General features: G+C 38.8%; 1 protein-coding gene across 1 annotated transcript in view; it reads right to left on the bottom strand.

The window, feature by feature from the left end:
* Nucleotides 1–8,147: 8,147 nt before the first annotated feature.
* LOC140237973 (ankyrin repeat, SAM and basic leucine zipper domain-containing protein 1-like) overlaps nucleotides 8,148–25,280 on the bottom strand; it is an 81,388-nt gene continuing 64,255 nt past the window's right edge. The window contains exons 7-11 of the mRNA XM_072317906.1: nucleotides 21,709–21,806; nucleotides 19,689–20,055; nucleotides 12,998–13,110; nucleotides 10,670–10,895; nucleotides 8,148–8,791 (exon numbers count right to left, since the gene is read on the bottom strand). Coding sequence (XP_072174007.1) covers nucleotides 8,636–8,791; nucleotides 10,670–10,895; nucleotides 12,998–13,110; nucleotides 19,689–20,055; nucleotides 21,709–21,806 — 960 coding nt within the window. The 3' untranslated portion in view covers nucleotides 8,148–8,635. The remainder of the gene's footprint in view (nucleotides 8,792–10,669; nucleotides 10,896–12,997; nucleotides 13,111–19,688; nucleotides 20,056–21,708; nucleotides 21,807–25,280) is intronic.

The following is a 25,280-nucleotide window of genomic DNA, read 5'->3' on the forward strand; positions in this document are numbered from 1 at the left end:
TACCTGAAAATAAAACTGTAAAATTAAGATTATAAAGACAATATGGTGATCATGATTTAAATAGGGCCTAAAGATGTAAATAAAAGATCACAATAAAATGTTGTTCATGATGTAACAAAGGATTTGTATCGAATTTCAAATAAAACAAGTAGAATGTTGAACGACGTACAGATGTTCAGATGAAAAAAAAAAATGACCGTATTGATGAAACAAAACATAACAAGTTAAAGTCATGATTGGATGCTTAAATGGACATAATCACTCTTGCTTTAATGAATATGTATATATATACATATTGAGAAATTGAGTGCTCAGTTGTGAAAACCGACATTGGAAGTGCTTTGAACACATGTCTAAGCGTTTACCCAGCCCATTGTACGAATCTGAATGCACAAATTCGGAAATTCATGCCCAAACATACCGAATTCGAACTTCTGAGTATTGATTTGGGTGCTTAAAATCGAATTTGAAAGCACTAAACATGAAATCGTTCAAACAAATTGTCACTCCAAAGATTCAAACATTTAAATTTGAATTCACCTAAAATGAAATGGACAATTTTACGAAATAGGCCGGGAAAACGTACATTTAATAATTGTTTTTATTCAAAGTTAAGGCATTTCTCCTCTGATGAGTAAACACATCTACCTCCATCAATCTGCACCCATTCCTAACGCATTTCTCGACTTGGAATGCACTTTGCATGCAGTAAACTACTGCAAAGTCAGGCAAGCATGTGAGCAGATTCTGATTGGCAGGCACATGCTTCTCTTAGAAAGGTATGCCTGAAAACAATGAATTAATGTCAGTAACCGGTCAATGTGCTTAATTGGGTCCTGCTTGACAGAAATCGATATGAACATATTGGACTGTCTTATATACAAGCAGAGACATAGAAAATATTCACCATGCACTCTCATACACACACACACACACAAACACACACACGATTACAGGTGCATACACACCCAAAATGCACAAACATGTCATAATCATACAAGTATGATGTGACTAACAAAAGTGGCTGAGGAAATTTCCATTTCATTTAGAGAGGGTGTATGTGTGTGTGTGTGTGTGTGTGTGTGTGTGTGTGTGTAAACAAACAATGAACAAATTGAAACTGCCAAGTGAGCATATTGAAGAAATCATAACGGTAAGTCACTATAACCCAAAATAATCATGTATTTAAATATCATTTGTAAAATTAATGCATCCTGTAGATAGTGTAGATAACATCTGCTGTTCATATTAAGTATTTGGTTGCAGAATTTTCAAAGGCCTTATTTCATCCAGATTTATAACTGAGTGCCAAATTGGCAACATAGTTTTGAAGATTAAAAATCTACTTTCAATTTGGCTTTTTATCTGCAAATGTCTTATTTCATCAATACTCAATGAATTCAACCGGTTCCATATTGTCTTCATTTAATAAAAGATGTGCAGCAACGCTCAGTTTGAACTTCAATTATAATATGAAGAGTTTGATCATAACATGACATGACTCCACCCTTGACAATTTGAGATATTTGCAATGATACCGGCTATATATATATAAAAAAAGAAGGAAATTGCATGACAATTTTCGATTAATTTTTTAAACATAACATCAAGAATATTTTCCATTATACAAGTAAAGTATCACTGGGAAGGTTGTTTTTGCTCTAGTTGATAATAGACTTATTAGTTTGAAATGTTTGAAAAAGGTGCTCACCTGTTTTGCGATGAATCGCTTTGTAGTTACAGTAGCAAAATGTCCCAAGAACTAAGCGAGTCAAACTGAAACTTGCAGATGACCTAGGTTTATAATTATTTCTGAGAGGCATTAAAGGGATGGTATAGTTTCAGTTGAGATTGGGCATCATGTGTCTTAAGGTTTTTGATGATGATTTTTTATAATTATTATTATTATTTTTTTTTTTTAGATAATGGGAAATCTCTCACGAAATATGGAAGAGTATATAATTCTGAGAGGGTATCAAGTTTATTTGATGAAAATTGGTTTTGAAATGACTGACACCACAAAACCAGTGATCCTTATGACAGGTGGGACCCACCTTTTATTGGGATCACTTTAACTTTGGACATGTATTTGGAACTCTCATCCATTTCAAACCTGATTTCCATCAAATAAACTTTGAATTCCTCTTAGAATTGTATGCTCTTTAACATTTTGTAGCTAGAAATGTCACTATGGCGACTGGTATTCCTCTACCATAATGCATGGTTTCACGTAATTAAAAAATATTAAAATGACAGGTTTGTCACAAATGTTTTGAATGTTCACTTTCCTTGAACTAGGTTTAATTGGATGAACGACTATATTGTCTAAGAGTGCAGGTATTTAGGGATTTGAGGATATTAACTTGACTTTTGACCCTTTCATAAGTTTAAGGAAGAAGTGAAATTTAGCACCTTCACTTGACCTTTGACTATACAGCAAGAGACTTCCAAGAGAATCTCTATTGGGTAATACATGCATACACTACATTTCAAGAAAAATCCTGCAGGCATTGCATAGATGAGAAAAATAGTGAAATTTTGAGGAGTTGACCTTGACCCCTGAGACCTTTGACCTATGGCCCCTACATTCCCTAGATACTCACTGCCAATCAGTGCATGCATATGTACTAAGTTCCAGGAAGATACCTTAAACCATTTGTGAGATATGTAAAAAAAGGTGAAATTTTAACATTTTTACTTGGCCATTGACCTTTGACCTCACGACCAAAAACTCTCCCTGGAGAATATTTGGTAGTTCATGTATACATGTTTCAAGAAAATACCTTATGGCACTGCATAGATATGAGGGAAATTGTGAAATTTTGTGAATTTGACTTTGAACTTTTGATCTTTGACCTTGAGGATGTGTTCCCAAAAGTTGATAGGCACAACTTCGCCCACTCATACATATACATGCCAAGTTTCAATAGGATACCTCAAACAGGCTTTTAGTTATGCTGTCCACAAAATTGACTACAGACGGAAGGATGGCAGGAAGGACAAATGGACGGATGAACGGACAACCTGAAAACATAATGTCTCCGGCGACACTTTGTGGTGGAGGCATAAAAGTGGTTTCCAAGTATCTCACAAAAAAAGTTACAACCTGAATCCTCACCTCAGTCAATACTGTACTATCCCTTTAAGCAATAGGGCACTAAGTCTGTCAATGTCCTTCCAAAAGTGACCAGTGCTTGGGCCACATTCTGGGAAAGCATGCCCCCCCCCCCCCCACACACACACACACACACCTCAAAGCTTAACATCATCTGCTCTGTCACAGGTTAAGTTCCATAAAGAGATCTCCACACCTAGCTTTCTTAATCTTCTCAGCATCAAGATAATCTCCTAATCCCCTAAGCGTAAAAGTGATTGTAAGTGAAAGTCTTTCCATTTTCTTTGCCAAATATCACAACACACACACACACATACAACTGTGATTTTCTTTCTCTCTCTGCAAGTGAATGTACCGGAAGGTCTACACGGTCCACTGACTGCAATATCCGGCTGGGGACATGTGAAAGAGATAAGATGCCATAAAATACAGATTGTCAACTACAACATGACCAGCCAAGCAATGCTTCACTTTGATCTACTGCCAAGGTAATCTCCACACGCAAGTAATGGAGGCACATGTGAATGAGCATGTGATTCACCCATTCATTTCTCCGTCAAAGTTTTTACATCCCGCAGTACAGACCATCCACTACACAAAAATAAGAACACCTGCAGTGCCAGAGTTTTCACAATGCTTATCTTTTATTTCTCGTTGAAAAGTTTTGCCTTTAAACAATGCTTTGATGTTCAAGTATGAAGCAAAACACTTCAAAAATTGCCACCATCCCCACAATGATAATATACACAAAATGTATTGGTGGAAAGTACGGAATGCTATTTGCATAGTGAAACAGAACAATATCATAAGAAGACTGAGAGAAAAACAGGCAATAATTATTTCATAATCCTTTACTGTGTAACATTCAATCGTGCATACCATGTTTTAATAAGTATATATGATTTTTAAGAACACATTATTATGATCCCAGGTGATTACTATTTTGTCTGCTTAACAACGGCTCGAAAGTAACACAAATCTGACCAGCTACAAGTGACAGTGGGAGCAAGAGAGAAAAGAAAAAGTTGTGGCCATTTATCTATTTGCAGGTCATCTAAAACATCTCTAGGTAAATTGAAAAAAAGAAGAGAAGTCTTTATTATCAATCTTGAGCACCATTTTGCCCATTTGCCTCATTTTGGACTGTGTGTCACACACACACGCACATGCACACACACAAATAATAAAAAAAAAAAAAAATCATTAACTCCACATTATTCTGTTTGTCTTTTCCTGTCCTGGCTCGAATGAAAATGCTTCTGGGATACGATCGCCACCAATAATGTTATCATGTCACCATCAGTGTGCAGGTCTGACAACATTCCTATGCCAAAATCAGGTAAGTCTCAACAATGAATAAGATAGACACTTTAGCATCATGATATGTATCTCAACACAAAAAGCCTAAAAACTTAAGTAAATCCAACAACAAATCCCCCACCACCCCACCACCCCACCCAAAAAAAAAAAAAAAAAAAAAAAAAAAAAAGGCAAGATATTAAATTATGGAGGCTCTCATATTATTTTAAGGACATCTAGAGATATATTCATTTCTTCTTATTCTTTTTCTTCAGAGCCTACGGAGAAAATTGACAGCTCTGAAACCAACTCTTGCATAGCATATATCTGTTTGTACCCATCAGTCCCTATCAATTCATGGTCATTTTTACCTTCACCAAGGGAGGAGCTTATGTTTTCATTGGCGTTGGTTTGTTGGTATGTTTGTTTGTCCGTGTGCAAAATAACTCAAAAAGTTGAGAATGGATTTGGATGAAACTTACAGGGAAGGTTGAGAATGACGCAAGAAAGAGATCATTAAATTTTGGTAGTGATCTGGGAATTTTTATGAATTTTTTGAAGGATTTTCGATTTTTGACAGGTAGGGTCAATGAACTTGGGAGTTCAAGCTGCGCGTATTTGAGGTTTGCATGGGCGTACTAAAGTGCGTGCTCGAGTTTCTGCCAGGGCGGCCAGGGCAAGGATGTAACAAAAGGCTTCTAATGATGGGAGATTGGGCCATTTTCAGCATAATTGTATGCCTGTACATCTCTATGAAAGAACAAGATCAGTGGTGGAAAAACCTACTTGGTGGAGGTCTGCGCTCTCAGAGTGCTTTTCTATTTTGTTTTTCTTCCAGCACGGGTGGTATAGGATTGCAAATTATGGCTTTGACAGATACATGCATTCCTCTCCAAAGAAACTTTCATGGAAGGTACTGGAAAAAAAGGGGAAAGAAAACCCCAAAAGAACAAGATGTGAAGTCATTTTTCAAGCTGAACCCTTATCCTGCAATATTCTGAAATCCCTGCAGACTTTTGACACATCTTGTCAGGTTTCCATGTGGCAATAGGTTTTAGTAGTTGTCAGTTCCTCCTGAAATTCTCAAGAGCCTTCAAAGCCCTTGAACAAGATTCTTTTTGCCCGTTGACAGAGAACCTACAGGTTGGTAATCAGCCTGTGCAAAAGCAGTCAAGCACTACATGTTATCCCTTTCCACATTCAACTGCATGTGCCGTGGAACAATGCAAAATATCGATCAGAAATGAGATATGTATATAGAGCGTGCTGATGAATTTGCAAACTCTTTTGTTATATGCTATAAGGGCACCCAAATGGGCTCAGCAAAAGTCAAAATCCACTGAGATCAGCCTTGATTGCTATGCACGTCTTCATATGACTTTTGTAGCAGAACAAGCGCACTATAAACTACATTGGAAACAAATGAAGGTAAATTAGACAAAAATACACATGGTTTTGATACAGAAAAACAACATATCCTGATAGAAGAAACTCTTAGCATTCAATCACAGTCATATTTGTGATGATCATGACAAACAAAAAAACATGAATTAAGGCCACAAATGCTGATGCTCTTGTCAACATTTTGGGAACCTGGTATACCAGTTTCCAGTATAGAATGGGTTAAGGCACACACTGGATCAGTGGAAGGTTACTCTTGAAATGCTCATGCATCAACATAATAAAAGTGCTGTTTTCAATGCTCATGCTGCTTTAGATTTTGCTCCTTACACTCTGGCAAGAACGGTGGCCTATTCTCAAAAGAAAAGGGACAAAGGAAATTCTCTTCTGCCCCCCACAAAGTAAAAGTTTCATTTGCATTCTCGAGAAGCGAGTGTCATTAAAAATTTTATGTGCTCCACTTTCTCTTCCCCTTGTTATGTTGTAAACATTGTGCTGAGAGTATATGACAGAGGTGTTCTGTGACTGCCTGCTGTTGTCGTTGTTGTTGTCTTTTTTAATGGTGTGTATCACTCAAGACTGAGTATTTACATCAATGTTTCCACATGAGGTGATAGTCTTCCTTTAAGACTCATACAATACGAAATAATGAAGGAGCACATAACAGCTGGTGGCATTTACACTGGGCCTGTTATACAGCAGTAAGGCAAGACATCTTCATACAACATTCAGCCAAAAATGACAGGATAATTTTGCCGAGCTAATCTTGATAGAAAAAAAAAGAAAAGCAAAGAGTGACAACAACTTACAAATGATATGCAAAACAGCACAACAACTGCAGCAAAATAAAAGCTTTTCATAGTTAATAATAGCAGCATCTTCTCATAAGGCTGTCTAGTTATACATCATTTTGTGATTTCTCCGGGGTGAAAGACGTACAAGAAACAAAACAAAACACACATTTTACACTGCATTCTGAATCACAAAACACAAAATGTGGTGAAATAATTTTTTCCACCCCCTCTTCCATCCTCTAGAGTCTCGGTCAAGTCATTCTTGTGGAACGGTCATAAATTGACCGGTTCAGAATATCAGGCATGTATGATACAAACTCCTTCCACTCACTGATGTCTTGCCGAAATAATGGTTAGGATACAGCACAGTAAGTTACGGTGGGGGCAAGTCATATTATAGTCACAAGGCCGACAGCTGTTCTACCCAATATGTACTTTACTTTTAGTCCTATTCCTCCAAAGGACCCTGTGGTCAGAAAAAAAAACAACAAAAAAACTTTTTTGCCTCATACCAACTTATATATCCAGGGCAAAAAGAGATATATGAGTCACGGATAGAAGCAAGGCAGCTAATCCAAGCATACCTTCATGGCCAGACTCAAACTGAGGATCTTGTCTCCCAGAATCAGAAGCATCGGTTGCTATGCTGCAGAGGTCCTACACTTGTGATACAACAGATGCAACTGTTTACTTGCTCTGTCGTGTAAATGGTTCTGAAGATTCTGTCATTCTTATGTTTCACTTTGTGAAAGCAGCACTTTTTATCACAGGAGTAGTTCTGTTTGGTATATTCTGATAAGGAATGAGCAAGTTCACACACTCTTTTTTTTCTTTCTCCTTCATATAATAATATATGGACTACTGACTGGAATAATAGAGTCATATCATTTAAAAGCAGGTGCAAAGGAATTTCAGACTGCCATTTGGAAATCATATTCTAAATAATGAATAAATCTATCCCAATTTGTCATGTGTGACAAATTCAGTATTCATCGCATTGAATCTATAAAACACATCAGTATGTTGTTCACACTAAACGTACCTGTACCTTACAGGCTATTTGACCACAGCTTTATTGAATACTGTGTGGTGTCACAAACCTTTCAACTGGATCTTTTTACAGTATATTGTGTGGTATCATAGACCTCTGCAATGGATGCACTTCACAGTATATTAAGGCCCGTAACAGATATCATTGCATCGTGCTGTAATTATATATGAAAATCTCTCTGTTTTCATTGAAAAAAAAAAATGCATTTATAACCAATCGAGTATGAGCTAATTTTGCTACAACATGCATTTCCCATAGATACCTGCCCAAGTTTACTCAGGACTAGTCCTCAACGGGTTAACACTAGACTGAGAAATTTGATCTCCACGTTGAAAAGGATAACCACTTGTCTAAATTCAAATGGTTCTTTTACAAGGCTGTATCCACATATGGACTTTGACAGAAATATCCTGACCTCCATGTACTCGACTTGTGTTTACATGTTCGGCTTTTTTTATGGCAAATTTCTTGGGTATTGTGTTTTTTTAATTTCATTGCGATGGCAATGTTGTAAATCTGTATAGAGAAAATTCAGGTGACTGACGCAGCAATTAGTGACTTCATTCTGGGTATTAATCATTTGCCAATCTGACAACAACCAGAATGTAGCATTCTTTCACTCTGACTCATACTTGTTTGTTTTGGTAGTTTCTTTTGGGGTTTTTCTGCATGATTGCCACTTGCGCTTCCCTAGATAAATTGGTTGGCGACATTTGTGCAACCACACAAACAAATTTCAAGTGCCTGACGCAGTCTCTCCCTCCCCTTCCTATGGGCACTGATCCAACAAATCATCACACTCATTACTCTGTCTTCTTGTTGTCTTTCAAACCCTCCTCTTTTCCGTAACTTTCACTTTTTCTTTTCATTCAGAGTGCAGAAGAAAATACGACTTGCTCAACACAGGAGTGGCACGACGAAGACGTATTTTTGCAATCATGTCGATCTCGCCATCACTCCGGGGCGAATCCTGCTCTAGCTTGTCCTGATTGAGGTTGATTTCTTGTAGCAGATCAGAGCAATCACTCCCACTGCTGTGATGGCCAAGAGAGCCTTCTTCAGTTTGGATGTGCCAGCCATGTCGGGGTCCCTTATCAAGTCCGCAGGAACAATCTCTGTTGAGTTTGCCGCCTAGAAATTTCAGAATGAGATCATTATCACAAATGTATGTATATATATATATATATATATTTTTTTTTTTTTTTTGGGGGGGGGATGGAGGATTTAGGTAGAGTGAAGAAAGAGAGAATTAAGGGTAATACTCACTGTAAGTGTAATAAACAAAGTTTTAAGGCAAGAAAATTCTTCTAGAGGTGGCAGAAAAGCTTGTGATTAGATTGTAGCCATCCCTCTAGTCTTGTAGATGACTCTCTATCTCATCCTTGAACAATTTTATGGGTCGCTGGACTCGTCTTGTGTTGAGATCCCATGCCTGACTCAGTCATAATCATGTGCCCCTTCTTTGTAATTACTCAATCCCACGTGCAAATCAATCACGTACCAATAGTGCTGGGGCCCGTTGCATAAAAGTTACAATTACGGTAACTTTGCCATCCAGTGGTAACTTCCATGGAATTCTTGATTTTGATTGGCTGTTGAGTATTGTTACCATGGTAGTTAACACTGGATGGCAAAGTTACCATAATTGTAACTTTTATGCAACGGGCCCCTGGAGTGTGAACAAAAGATAGCTTTAGTTTTGTAAGAGCAATGCATTGAAAATAGGCTATCCACATAAACAATGTTCGCAAAGATCTGACTGCATGTGAATCGTAGCAACATTTGCCAAAATCTCAAAGACTTTGGGAGTGACTTCGCCATGGCGACACATGAAGATTTAATACCAGGTGGTCAAATTCTGTATAAAACAGCAGTAGCTGAACACTTCACCTGTGACAGTATACTTGCAAGATCAAAACAAAATCAAAATCAAATAATCTACCAGAATGTAGGGCTGCACACTAACCCATTCTTTCTACTGGTCCGACCTGTCTGTCTGACCAGTAGGTCCACAGTTTTTCCATCTTTTACTGGTTTATTCCTGAAAAAGTTACTGGTCCAACAGTGATTTTTATGGGTCTTGGACAGTCGAACCAGTGACAGTGTGCAGCGTTGCTGAATACACGGTCACATGGTCACTATCATATCAAATCATGAAAGTGACTGATGTTAACTATGGATGATTTATTTTCACCTGTGATTTCATAGTATGAAGATCAAAATCACATCAAATTAAATTCATGAATACATGTCTGTAACAAATGTACAACTTCACCTATGGTTTTATGGTTTGAATAGAATGTTCTCCAACAGCAAAGATATTTGGCTTAATGCAGCAGATGCAAGCCAAAGATCAATAAAGTGAAAGACAGCAACAAAAATGTTATTCAAATTCATGAAATTCTTCCATCGAGATGTTTTCATTGCAACTGATTGACAAATTGCCCCACATCGACGTAATTGACATCGATGTGGGGCAATTTGTCAATCAGTTGCAATGAAAACATCTCGACGGAAGAATTTCATGAATTTGAATAACAAAGCAGTACCCGCTGCATGCTGTAAGGATTAGAACCAACACTTGCTGTCGGCTGAAAGCTCGGTGGTCTAGTGGAGATGACGCCTGTCCGGTGATCAGGAGGTCGTAGGTTCGAATCCTGCTCGAGTATGTACGCCCATGATTTTTTATCATGGCTACTACTAAACACTGATCAATTCAGTGCTTATTTACGTCGATGTGGGGCAATTTGTCAATCAGTTGCAACAAAAATGTTAATGATGATACCAAAAGTTTGCATAACATAAAACAGACCATGTCAGTTTTACTACCCCCTCTTCCCATTTTGTCTGTCAGTATATCATATCTTGTGTATACAAATTATGGTTCTCACTCATACAAAAGTATGACAGCTAAATTTTTAGATGAGTGCAAGTCAACATTTTAAATTTAGTACACACGGCCTCCAGCTCTTGAGAAAGTTATTGGCATTAAACAGCCCAGATTCTCACCTTATTAACATTTGCTTTGAGTTGCCTGAGCTGATCGTGGAGTCGCCGCGTGTTGACGAGAAGCTCCGTGCTGACCTCCGACACGGCCTTCAGGGTCCCCGGTTCCTGCTCGTGATTCGTCAGGGTGTTGTGGACTGCGAGGTTGTTGTCGATGTAAACGATGCTGCTGGCGATGTAGGCGATGTGTTTACTGACGTTGTCGAGTATGGCGTGGGTTTCTTTTAAACTGTAGCCATGGGGAAAGAATTAAAATGGACAAACATTTCACCCCTTCTGCATCATGAATTTATCACATTTTCATTCACATTGCTGCATTATTTCACTACGCAGGTTAATATGCCAACTTTCTTGTTCCTTATTTTTAAACGGGTTACACTATAAAACATGCAAATGTTATGTGTTGCATTTCATTGGTTCCCTTACATTGTACTGCATGTGATTTTCTTTTGTTATTTTCTATTTTGTTAACTTGTTTGTTTGTTTGTTTGTTTTCAGCCAAAATGGTCCATCTTTGCTATGGCAAATACAGTATCTACTCCAAAAGGGTGACCCCACCCCTCACTATTGTTCTTATGAGTAAACAGAACAGGTAATCATCTCCCTTGAATCAAAGATCATATCCTTTAACCTCCAACAATGTTGCATCTCATGAAAGAGCTCCCTCTCTAGTTGGCCTAACAAACTGTGGAGGCTTCGTGCCCTCAAATGAAAGCGCTTGCTATTATGGCCATTCTGTACCAGCTTCCTGCATGAAATATCATCATGCACTAGGTAAGGTGAATTAGCCAAAACCACTCAAATGAATGGGCCTGATATATGGCGGTTCTGTGCCAGCTTCCTGCATAAAATAAATAACATTGTGCTCCAGGTACAGTGTATGTGAATTAATCCAATCACTCATTTGAATGAACCGCTATTAGAATGGCAGTTCTGTACCAACTTCCTGCATGAAATACAATGTAACATAGTGCTCTAGGTTAAAGTGAATTAGGTCAACCACAATGACAGACTGGCTATGTCGTCCCTGCAAATTGTCCATGACGTAACCCTGTTGATTGGAGGAGATATCATTACTGTCTGGTCTAGCAATAATGCACACACAGACATGCTTGGCACCAGCTGTAACTTAATCACAAAGGTCATGATCAGACTTCCCAACTGTAAAATGATTTGGCTCAAAAGTATGGAAGAAAGAGCAGATCCCATAGGAGTGTGTAGCATCATCATCATGAAAAATAGGAAACTGTTACTGAAACAACAGCTGGGAATGGTCAAAATTATTTAAAGATGCTTTCCTCCAAACTCAGAATGGTTGGGAAGTCTGCATGATACACAAGCCGAGATATTAAACAACAACAAAAAGCATCAGAATCTGGACAACAGCTGTTATAGCTCAGTGGCTGAGCCCATGGATGATCATTTGCGGTGTCCCGGGTTTCAGTTCCTTGTTTGTTTGCAGCTGTTGTACACATCAGGCAAGGTACTTTATCCCCACTGCCTAGCCCTCTGCGACCGTGAGAGGGCAAAACAACGTATGTACGTCAAACATTTTGGAAAATTGACTTTGTCAGATTTTTCAATCTGTTTGAGTGTAATTTACAATTTTGTAACTCACTTAATAACTCTGAAACAAATCTTGAAATCAGAATGCATCCCGTTATTGACATATGACGTCTACTCCAAGTGAGAAACGTTAGAGCTCTATTGGCAAAATAATGTAACTGGCAATACACTTGCCCCTTCTCAACCTTGTTGGTTATGAACTTGGCAAAACCATGTATGTACATGCGATACGTTGTTTTACCATCCACATGTTTACGTAGTAATAGGCTACCAGACAGCGTGCAGCCCGCAGTACTGTGTGCAGAATTATATTATGGGACATGTACGCGTGACATTAGTCGAGACTTATATTGTTTTGCCATAGCAACAGCTTGGTTATGTTCATGCGGTAACAATGTAATATGTTTTGATTCATGCAAATTGTTCCAAAAATAAGGGGGTCTAGTGAAATAAACTTGCATTCAATATGTTACTGATACTTTTGGTCCTTCTAGGGTAAAATATAAAATATTAAACAAAAACAAAAATGTTGGCAAAACTTCAAAGTTGATTTACTGAGATACGTAGTTTTGCCATTTCACGGTCATCTGGAGAGGACTTAAAACCATTGTTCCTGTGGTTACTTGCTAATAAGTATTTATTACTCCCCTAAAGACTGTGTAAAATCAAGTCAAATCAATTCAATTCAAATTCGATTCAACCTGGTGGGCATGCGGATACCACCCAGAAAGGATGCTCAGCTGGTAGCAAAAGAAAGAAGCTCACCGGAGCACCTTTGTTGACGGACTTCTCACGCTACCTCGTTCCCACTTCTTCTTGTGAATGGCATGGATGGAATCCACAATCTTCTTCCTCTGCCCTACCTGGCTCACACCAACCTGAGCAAGGAGGAAAAACATTGAATCAGCTGAGAACCAGAAGAATGCTATTGCATTTGAAGATTTGAACATAAATACAAACAAACAATCAATTTTCATGAAATAAAAAGCTCATTTAATCAAAAGTGGGTGGATTTATAAGCACCGACTATCCGTTCAAAAATTGGGTAGAATAGCACCCTTGTGGTTTGATTTTTAACATTTTAATGAAAATGAAACTAAGTGAAACTAAAAGAACCTGTATATCGCTGGCAAGGAAACTGAATAACCATTAAAAAAAAAATATTGAAATTAGGCAAAGTTGTCATGCCAATACACTGCTCTTGCACCACTATCCATTGTCCTCTTTGGAGAGCCTTATCATATCTTTAACATCATAATTTCATGTGAATACACTTGATGAATGAAAAGCAGTCTTTGCTGCAATAGTAGGCTATCTAGTTCTGATATGGCAGAAATTTACACAAACACACAAATAAAAACATCTAATTTTTTACTCCATTATGGACTAATGAAACTCTAGACAAGAAAAGATAAAGCTGGAACAGGAATAAGAAGAACATTTGACAGGAGGAATAAAAAACAAAAGCAAACCAACATACATAGACTCTGTGACTACTGAGTGAAAAGTTATCCAAAGAACAATACAAAAGAATGAGTCATTCAGTCTGACAATACGGCATTTTCATGTGGGCCTCACAGCTTCAGTCTTGTGACCAAGACTGAGACAGCGCCATGGCGGATCAATCAAACTACACAAACAGAGACAAGGTCACACAAGATGTGGGAAAGGTGCTGCACCAAGGGTGCCTTCATAAGCCATCATGTGACAGTAAATGTCTTTTGAATGGCTCTCGTCAGTTGTGTCTTCTCAAGAATATTTCAACAGGAAGAGAGGCAAAAAAGAAACAAACACACAAACAACAATGGAGAAAATACAGACAGTACGTGCAAGGGTTTAGAATGGGCCTAGAGACCTTGGAAGAAATAAGCGATGGGTAAAGAGGTAAAAAAGACAGTATTAGATAGAGACAGTAGCAGTGGTCACACTAGCAATGCGATGTTTTGCCACTGTGACTGCAAACTTCTTGGAAAAACTTCCCACTCAAACTAGGGATATTTCCCAGACCCATGCCAATGTTCTTGATCTTTGGTAGTGTGAACACTAGCCACTAAAACTTTGCACATTGTATCACGTGACCAGTCCACCATCTGTTTGCTGGCAGTGTGTCTGAAGCATGTGATTACTGTGATGTATGATGTGTGCATTGTTATGTCACAATCACTAGCTGTCGGACAGCGTGCTCTTTCTCCTTTATTGCGCAAACGCACCAGTGACCCAAACTTCAAGAACTTAACCCTATTCTAACTGGGGGGGGGGGGTCAAATTGACCCCCCCCTCGACGTTTCGCGCCACGATTTCGCAGCGCGCAAAGGTTTTGCCGCGTCGTTTCACGACTTTTTTCATTGAAGTCTCCCGCATATTTTGAGACCAAATTTGTGACGTCCGGGTACACCATTTTGAAGTTACATCATGTTTTGCATATGCATGTCAACCAAAAAACAGCTCAAATTCATGATATCGTGTGCAAATCCAATGCAAATTGTGTTTTTTGGTTAAATTGATATAAATTAGATTATTTCAACTTTTAACCATTGAAATTAATCAATTCTAGTGTAGATAAGCCTGAAAAAGTGCCTGCAACAAGTTTTGGCAAAAAAACAATAGAAAACAAAAGGTTGAAAAAACAATAAAATACATAAGAAATTAACAAAACAATAAAAAAACAAAAGAAATTAATTTCAATTGAGCTATTTTTTTACACAAAAATTGTTTGATGTGTCTTGAGGAATTCTGACACAAAAATTTAGCAATCCTCCAGTCTTTCTAATGGAGTTATAGGTGAAAATATGATTTCATGCACAAATTTGCATAATTAATTTATTAAAAATAGAAAGGCAATATTTTTCTATTGTATGACGATGGGATCTTGTAGTTGACATCCAGCTCTATCTTCAGGCAAAATTTCGCGGCGATTGTGCGATCGGCGGCCGAGATCTGAAGGGGGGGTCAAATTGACCCCCCCTCAGTAAAAACTTGGTCTCAAATAGCCCAGTTAGAATAGGGTTAAAGATCAAGAAGTTTGGCTGCCAGCGTGGACAGACGAACAAACTTTTGCCAGTGTGACAAAGGCTGATGGAGAGAAATGGAATCAAGAGATACATGGAGAAGGACATCTAGTTAGTTTAGAAGAATGTGATCTTGCACAATAAAACCAACAAAAAATTTCCTGAATGCTGGTATCGATTAACCCTAACAGGGCGGGGGGAATCCGCCCCCCCTCGACGTTTCGCGCTATAATTCTGTAACGCGAGAAGGCCTCGTCGCGAGGCTTCTTGACTTTCTTCATTCAAGTCTCGCGCAACTTTAGAGACCAAATTTGCAACACCCGCGCATACTTTTTCGAAGCCACGCTTATTCTTGTAACGGCATGTCACCCCAAAACGGGCACAATTTTGTGATTTTGTGTACATTTCCTATAGAAAACAGTGCTCTGTCATGGAAGTCATAAAAACCCGATTATTATTACAATTAATCACTTTCATTGATTAATTTTATACTAATTATGGTAGAAAAGTGGTTAGTGACAATTTACAATAAAAAAAAAAGAAAAAACAAAAGTTGAAAACAACAAAATACATAAGAAATTCTGAAAACAATGAAATACATGAGAATTGAAATGAGTTTTGGAAGTTTTTGTGATGAACAATTGTTGAATATGCTCAAACAGATTTACAGCCAAAAAAGCAGACTCTCAATGCTTTTAATTAGGCTAAAATATGATCTTGAGCTTAATTTGCATAATTTATTAATTAGAATTAGAAATTGATTGTTTCAAAACATCTTATGACATAATCTTGTAGATTATGTCGTGGGTGTCACGCATGCCAAATTTCATCGATGGCCAAGATCTCGGGGGGGGGGGGGGGGGGGGGCGGAATCCGCCCCCCTCCGGTTTTAGGATAGCCAAAAAAGCCCGGCCTGATTAGGGTTAAGTTGGACTAGAATCAGCTGGACTAGATCAAGTTCAAATTCTGTATAGGGACATTCTCAGCTTGAAATGATATGAACCTTCATTAAAAAATTATGACATGTTTTGACTGGCAATAAAACCAAAATAGGCCTATAGATGTGAATTGATGTAATCCAGCAATATAGTAGAACCAATCAGTGAACTTTGAGGAAAATCAGAGAATCCACCCAAAAGTTATGAATTTCTAAAGTTTTGGTGCAGCCATCGCTAGGTGAGAAGATTACAGCGCTTTTCTGGCATAAGAGAGCACTTGACTTGACTTGACCATACATGTCGTCACAAAGTGTTGTCATCTTCACATGCAGACATAGCTGCACCAAAACTTTACAGATTCATCAGCTTTGAATGGATTGTCCAATTTTCCTTAAAGGGACTGTACAGTACTGGTTGAGGTGGGGATTCATGTTTTGAACATTCCTAAGTGAGATAATGAAAAGTCTCTTATGAAATATGAAAGAGCATGTAATTTTACGAAGGATTCAACGTTTATTTGATGAAAATTGTTTTTCAAATGGCTGAGATATCCCAAAAAGTGCTAATAATAAAAGGCGACATGCCACAACTTTATTAGGATCTCTTTGTTTCACCTTGTTTTTGGATATCTCAGCCATTTCAAAACCGATTTTCATCGAATAAACTTTTAATACCCCTTAGAACTGCATGCTCTTTGACATCTCATAGAGCGGTTTCTGAATATCTCGCAAAACGTTAAAAGCTAAATCCTCACGTCGACCAGAACTGTACATACCCTTGCTGTGTTCTAGTATAGTATTGCTGCATTCACTCAGTCCACATGCGTGTATATTCATGGGTTTCATTTCCCTTTGAAAAGGTTGTACATCCCTTTTGTAAATGTCACAAAATTTTGTACGGTTGAAGAATAATGTGTCCCAACATTATGTACGAAATCTTACAGTAATACACCTCTGAGTTAAAAAAAAAAAAAAAAAAAGAAATGAAAAAACTAACCCCATGTCTCTCTGGAATATGTTCGCCTGTTGTACCGAGAATAATGGTTGGATCTATTTTGGGGTCTGCATAAATTCACTGGAAATGAATTACCCATCTCTACAATGTACCAGCTTATGAAGGGAATCTAATTTTCAATGTTGCAAAAGGGACACACAAACTTTACTGGCGGGCAGCTCTGTGTGAACCCAACACTAGTGTCAGTGAACTCATTGGAAGTTCAAAGTCTTTGCATTCATTCTTTTCTCCAGCTGGCAACTTGTAGATTTCACTTGTTTGTTCTAAGATTCTTTTAGTCTTTGTATTAGCACCTGGCCTTCAGCAGCTTGTCAATTTCCCAAAGTCTACATTTTTTCCTGCCTGAGTTCAGCAGCTTGTATATTTCACACTTGTTTACAGCCAACTTAACACCTGGAAAAGGGATCGAATGAGTGAGATTCTATGGAGCACAAAGTGATGATGTCACAGTCTTTTGTTATAGCTTGGGTTGGAACCAGGTGTGAGCATGGTCATCAACAATGGTGTCCACAGATATTCAGGCCAGGTGACATTGTTTTGAACCAGTTTCCATGGTGATGAAAGGCTATGCCATCAAACTCTAGTACGCTATTCACTGCACTTGTTCCGGGTCTAGGGCAATTACCCCCTGGGCAACAAGGAAAAGTAGAAATTACGCGGTGCGTAATATATGTCCCCGCCGGAAGTAGCATTTTGTAGCAAAATGTGCAATATAGGTAAAAAATCAAGGTCAAAGGTCAAAGAAGTCAAAGGTCAAAATTCTGTGTAAAAGTTTTGAAGCCCTCACCTAGTGCCATCACATAAAGCAAACGGAATCAAAATCGGGTTAGAAATGGCGAAGGAGTAGCATTTTATAGCCAATGTACAATACAGGTCAAAAATCAAGGTCAAAGGTCAAAGAAGGCAAAGGTCAAAATTCTGTGTAAAGTTTTGAAGCCCTCACCTAGTGCCATCACATAAAGCAAACGGAATCAAAATCGGGTTAGAAACGGCGAAGGAGTAGCATTTTGTAGCCAATGTACAATACAGGTCAAAAATCAAGGTCAAATGTCAAAGAAGGCAAAGGTCAAAATTCTGTGTAGAAGTTTTGAAGCCCTCACCTAGTGCCATCACATAAAGAAACGGAATCGAAATCGGGTTAGAAATGGCGAAGGAGTAGCATTTTGTAGCAAATTGTACAATATAGGTCAAAAATCAAGGTCAAAGGTCAAAGAAGGCAAAGGTCAAAATTCTGTGTAGGAGTTTTGAAGCCCTCACCTAGTGCCATCACATAAAGCAAACGGAATCGAAATCGGGTTAGAAATGGCGAAGGAGTAGCATGTTGTAGCAAAATGTACAATATAGGTCAAAAATCAAGGTCAAAGGTCAAAGAAGGCAAAGGTCAAAATTCTGTGTAGAAGTTTTGAAGCCCTCACCTAGTGCCATCACATAAAGCAAACTGAATCGAAATCGGGTTAGAAATGGCGAAGGAGTAGCATTTTGTAGCAAAATGTACAATATAGGTCAAAAATCAAGGTCAAAGGTCAAAGAAGTCAAAGGTCAAAATTCTGTGTAGAAGTTTTGAAGCCCTCACCTAGTGCCATCATATAAAGCAAACGGAATCAAAATCGGGTTAGAAATGGCGAAGGAGTAGCATTTTGTAGCAAAATGTACAATATAGGTCAAAGGTCAAGGTCAAAGGTCACGACTGAAATTCTGTGTAGAAGTTTTAAAGCTCCCATGTAGTGCTATCATATAAAGCAAACAGAATCAAAATTGGCTCATAAATGACAGAGAAGTAGCAAATTGAAGATTTTGATCACACACGGACGCACACACGGACGCACGGACGGACACACGGACGGACGCACGGACGGACGGACGGACACACGGACACACACACGTACGGAGCCCGTTTCATAGTCCCCTGCTCGAACTCGTTCGGCGGGGACAATTACCCTGGACCCTTCTCCTGACCCTACCCCTAATCCTTATTCTGAACCTAATCCTAACCCAAACTCTTACCCTATAAAAATTCTAAAACCCCTGCAAATCTTTTCAAATTTGTGCAGTCTGAATGCATGCTTGCTGAAACTTGGTAAATTTTCAGATTCAAGTATTCACTGCATTTGCCAGTCAGTTTTTATGTGGCTGCTATCTGTTTTGTTGTACATGCGCACCACTGACCAAAACTTCGAAAACTTAATCGAGAAGTGAAACTTCTCGATTAAGAAGTCTGGCTGCCAATGTGCACAGACTAACAAACTTCTCAAATTGTTCTTGAAGTTAAACTTCTTGAAGTGTTACCAGTGTGACCATGGCATGTGTTTCCTGATCTTGAAGTTTACCACTCATGATATACTGTCTTACACATCTCTGTTTGTGAAATATTATGCCCACAAAATAGATGATGTATGCGACCTACTTTAAAGGAGCATATGGGAAGAGAGGAGAAGGGTAAGATGACACACTAGGAATAGAGAAAAGAAAAAAGAAACACTCAAAGTTTACACCTACTTTCTCTACATCTTCTTCTGTCATTTCCAACAGCTGGGCAAAAGTGACCTCATGCGACCTGAAGGCAGGAACCAGAGCTCCAAGATTCAGCCCATACAGGAAGAGTTCAAGGTCGTCTAGTACGTGGTAAGACTGGTGGTTGGTTGCCGTTGTGGTTGCCGGAACTGTTGCTGATGTTACTGGTGGTGATGGAACAGAGACTTCTTGAGCCGGAGGTGGCGGTGTTGGAGGTGGTAAGTGGTGGTTAGTAATGCTGTTGCTGGTTGGAGGATTGTTGGTGGTAGTAGTAGTTGTGGTGGTGATGGGGGTGCTAGAAGTGGCAGCTGTGGTTGTAGTTGAATCCCCCTGTTGCATCTGGTTGTCACCACTGTTCAATGAATGGACACCAAAAAGGATAAGCATCTCATATCTACATAGAAAGATGTGTATTTACTATCAAAATGACGTTTTGGCCTAATCTTTATTATTGAAAGCGTTCAGGATTGATCTATTCTAAATTCCTCAAATGTGGACAAATCTTTGTATATTGAAGTAGGTGAATTGAAATTTAGTGACAGATCAAAACAGGTTCATAAGCACACTTGATAATGTTGATCTTATTTATGATACTGCTCTCACAATAACATAAACATGATACCTATAGCCGTCTGAATTCATAACTACAGATGTGAAATAAAATTAGCCGTCAAATGCTGCAGAATGCACGTACTAATATCTAGTATTCCTTTCATTTTATTTAGACTGTGACCTGTACCAATCCTGCTCGACTTGTTAATCATTGATTTCTAAAATATCTAACATGCAATCAAGGTCTATAATATGAATGGTTTCAAAACGTATTTCGTAAACATGTATGACGAGGCATCACTAAATCTTTTGTGAACTTAACAACTCTAACACCAACTGCTATAAAATACCTAAGCTCGTGTACACACACCCTTTCATAGTGTCCTATTCCCTCCCCCCCCCCCCCTCAAAAAAAAAAAAAAAATGTATGGGCAGATAAAAAGCTATCCTAAAAATCATTTTGCACATCTAATGAAGCAGTACAACTCAAGCAACACTGTATCTTTATTATGATGGTCAGTTTCGCGGGGCGCTGTGGCATAGTGGATAAGACTCCCGACTCCCGATCGGAGGACCCGAGTTCGAATCCCGCCCAGTGCTTACGTCCTTGGACAAGATGCTTTTACCCACCATGTCCCTCTCGACCCAGGTGTATAAATGGGCACCTGGCAACGCTAGGGTAATAATAATGGCAGGGCCCTCTGGTAGATCAGTGGTAACACTGAAGAGGCTACCCTGGGTAAATAAGATTACCTCCCCATCAGAGGACGAGTTTGAATCCCGCCCAGTGCTTACGTCCTTGGACAAGAATGCTTTTACCCACCATATCCCTCTCGCCCCAGGTGTATAAATGGGTAGCTGGTAATGCTAGGGCAATAATAATGGCAGGGCCCTCTGGTAGAGCAGTGGTAACACTGAAGAGGCTACCATAGGTAAATAAGACCTAATTATTATTATCATTATTTTGCAGGGTTATGGAGTTTACACCCAGCAGCATGACAGCCTATTCTAACAGCTGTTACAGACATCAATGGCTGATTGGATTCTGAACCATCGGTAAAAGGTCATCATTCACCTTGCTATTTTTGTCATCAAATTAGTCATTAACCAAAAAAAAAGTGCTTGCCAGGGTAAAAAAAAAAAATCATTCACACATCCCATCATTTCCTTTTGCATTTCTCTTGCAAAAGCTGTAGAAGATATGAAATTTCAATTTCCTTCTCTCACTTATACATGCACCCCTGGGCCAGTACTAAACAAGCCAAAGGATATTGGTATAAGTGATCAGTGATTGCTCAAAAAAAAAAGAAAAAGAAAAAAAAAAGGAAAAAAGTGGAGAAAATAACCACAGGCCGACAGGCACTTTGCTAACTGTGTAGGAAACTCTCGATATGGTTAAGATGGCAGATCTAGATACAGCTTGTGAACGGTTCCCTTTGAGACCGGCACTCACTCCGCTGTGACAGGAATACTGGGTGGTGGCAAAGAGGGGTTTCCATTGACGGTCTGTGACGTGGCTGGATTTGCTGCAGCTTCAAGTAATTCAGCCAGCTGTGAAAGACAAAAAAATGAGAATGAAGAAGCAATCCTTTTACAGCCAAAACATACATGCAGTTCTTGTATGGGAGCTGGTGCTGAATGAACAGTCGATTATTGCTCTAAAATGTTTGTGTATGCATAAGAAACATGTGAAATAATGCTGTAATAACACAATTTCAGTTGGGTAACAATGAAAACACAAAATATTAGCAAAGGGCACGATCGGTCATCATGTCATGTTCTACCTTCCCACAATGCTGAATGCGGCTTTAACAGATGACTCTTCTGGAATAGAAGTTGTGCGCATATGATTAAAATTATTCTACACTTTTGATCTCATAACACTCCAAAATAACTCGTCATCCTGGCAAATCACGTCAGTTAGGTAAGTTTTTTGGTAGACCCTTTCAACGTATTGGAAGTAAATTCCAAGTGATGGCAAATCAATTTCTAATGTATGATGAATTAGAATGTGCGAGCACATCTCAGGCAGGGCTAATGACTACTCCTTTGAACATGAATTTCACTGACTTTTAAACTTAAACAATGAAGTGTATTTTCACCACTTGGCAGTAAGTAAAGTAAGTAGACTTTCATGGTGAAGTAGCTTTCATTTTAGAGAGTTTGCATCTGGGTGGGAACTTCTTGCATTCATGAAGCTTGTTGGAACAGATACAATGTACGCTAATATTACTCACAGCACCACACAGCAATCAAGGTATCATAGCTGGATAATTTCACCCTTATTCATACACACATGTAACTCAGTAATAGCTGATGGTACGACTAGCTCAGGCAAACTATGAAAATGATAGCCCAGTCTCTACAGTTGATTGAATTGCACATTTCTCATTAGAATTAAAGGGACAAAGTGTCTGGAATGAGCTGTCAACTACCCTTCTGTGCACAAAGTTTGAAGTAGTATTTTGTTTGTCTGTTGATGGAAATCAAACTCTTTGGATTGAAGCTAAAATTTTGCCCAAACCACAGCTGCACGTTTCATATCTGTCTTTCTTTCACGCAAATGCTTGGACAGCATTCTTCACCACTTCCGGTTTTTAATCCACAATGATTTGTTCTTCACTGTGCAAAGTCCTTGTAATTTCAACATATGATGTTGCGGCCTGTGTGGACTTTGGCGAGGTCTGCGTGAGTCACAATAGAAATATTTTGCGAGGGCATGTATTTCACACGGATTAAGTGACACAATCCATCACATCAGACTGGAATATGGCTTTTAAGACAATGTGAAGGACATCATCCAGGGTTTACCTTCATTGCAACTGTGGAAACATTCTCATGTACATTAAATACATATACCGTACATATATATACACAGTGCAAGTTTTAGTTTTTTTTTTAAATTTTTTTATTTGAATAGTTTTTACCCTACCAGTAACTCATGGATGCTATAATAATATATGTATTATTTCCCAAAAGCCAAAAGGAGAGCATCATGTTTGTTCTCTAATTCTCAATGCTCGCTGATCTCAAAAAAAGTGTTGTGAACATCGCATTATGAAAGCAGAAATCAACTCCCCCTCCCCAATTCTCCTCATGAATATATGTACCATGTGTACATGTCACTTGCAGAAGAAAAAGTGAATTACACTCTCAGACTGGTAATTTTAGAGGAATAAAACTATAATCATCATCACCGTGCCACACTAAATGAATATAAACATAGAGATACAATTGTATATTGTATCATGATTAAAATGTGAACTTTACAAAAAAGTGGCACTCAAGAGTTCAGTAAGTTCAGTCACAAAATAGTCCCTGAATAAAGTTTTAAGGCTGTGCGGCAAAGCGACAGGGCAGTTGGAGGTTGTTGAGTGAGTCAGCCGACTCTTGCCTCTGTTTACAGTAATACACTTATTGCATGCCTGATGAGCACCAACTTGCATGCTTCACTCATGTATTTCACTGCACTGAAATCATCCAGGGCAGTTTATCTTTGTTAGTCTTCACAGTGCTGCAGCACAAACTTAGCTCATGACGTCTGGTTCTAGAAGAGAATTTGTGAAGATTCTTTACCCCCCCCCCCCCCCCACCCCATACCCCTGAACAGTTGGGCCCCTGGATGGAATTGAACTGAACAAGAAATAAACCACACAGGGTAACAAGATCATTGAATCATATGAAGAACAGAATAACTCTTGACTTGCAAAATCCAATCTCAGAAAAGAATAAAATTAATGAATAAGGGGGAAGGAGGGAAGGGTCAGCAGAACCTTGTAATGACGAGGTTAGATATAGCGAGACACTTTATATAACAAGGTAAATTTGCAGATCCCTTCCTTTCATATTCCCCCCACCCAATATCATGAGATATCTGATATAACATAATTTTGCAAGGCCCCATGCCTTTGACATTAGGTCGATTTTTTTCCCCTGATATAACAAGGAAATTTCAGTGGTACGAAGCAGCTTGTTATATCAAGGTTTCCCTGGACACTGTATTCCTTCTTCTGACTTCTTTTTCAATGCCATCAGCCCCTTTGAATCGAGAGACACTGATACATCATTGCCATGGCATAATACTTGACATACCACTAAATCAATGCCAAACCCCATGTAGACGACAAGTCTAATCAGCAAAAAGGCTGCATGAAAGTGAAACAGGAATGTTGCATTCATAACCACAGAGGGTAGGAGATCAACAAACCTGTTTGATATTTGGCACATGCACAGCGATTGTTGGTGTGCGGGCAGAGGGATATTTCCACAGCTGTTCAAGGCGCACCAAACCTGACCCAAGCGCAGCATTAATTGATAAACTTGGAATCATTCCAAGGGCAACCTACTGCTAATAGTCTGTACAATAAAAATGATGATAATGACAGTGATAAAAAAATAAGGTACATTTCTGTAGTACAGCTACTATAGCTGTACATGCATATAGTGTACTGCCCTGTAATAGGAGGCTCCTATCTGCTGAATTTCTTTTCCGAATATGAAATACCCAAGAACAGTTAAAGATTTAAAAAACATACACAACTTTAATATTGAAATTGAAAAGTGAAAGAGGCTGCAGATATGCCTTGCTTGAGTATGATCAATTGGTAGAAAAGTTAACTAGACACGTGATGGGGGGGGGGGGGGGGGGACGGGGGAGGGATGGGGCTGTAGGTCACTTGATTTCCTGTATGCTATTTCTAAAATCTAGACATTTATTAATAATGCTGCATTTCACATTTATATTTCATGTCTATAGCTGTATCTATTGCTCCCCAGTGCTCTATATACAATAAACATGCTATTACAGACAGGCAAGTTTTGTTTGGAAAGAAGGAGAAAGTGTTGAGTGGGGATGGGGAGAGAGAAGCCATGGATAGTACTGTGTGTGTTGATGTACCAGGTAACCAATTATCTGCCACATACGCATGCCGGCAGTGTGAACACAGCTACAGCACATCAGTGGTGCTGACATCTCAATCACCCGCCAAGAAGGATGTTCGAGTGTGAACACATCTCAGCATCACC

This window comes from Diadema setosum, chromosome 2, assembly GCF_964275005.1.
Source record: "Diadema setosum chromosome 2, eeDiaSeto1, whole genome shotgun sequence".
Lineage (NCBI taxonomy): Eukaryota > Metazoa > Echinodermata > Echinoidea > Diadematoida > Diadematidae > Diadema > Diadema setosum.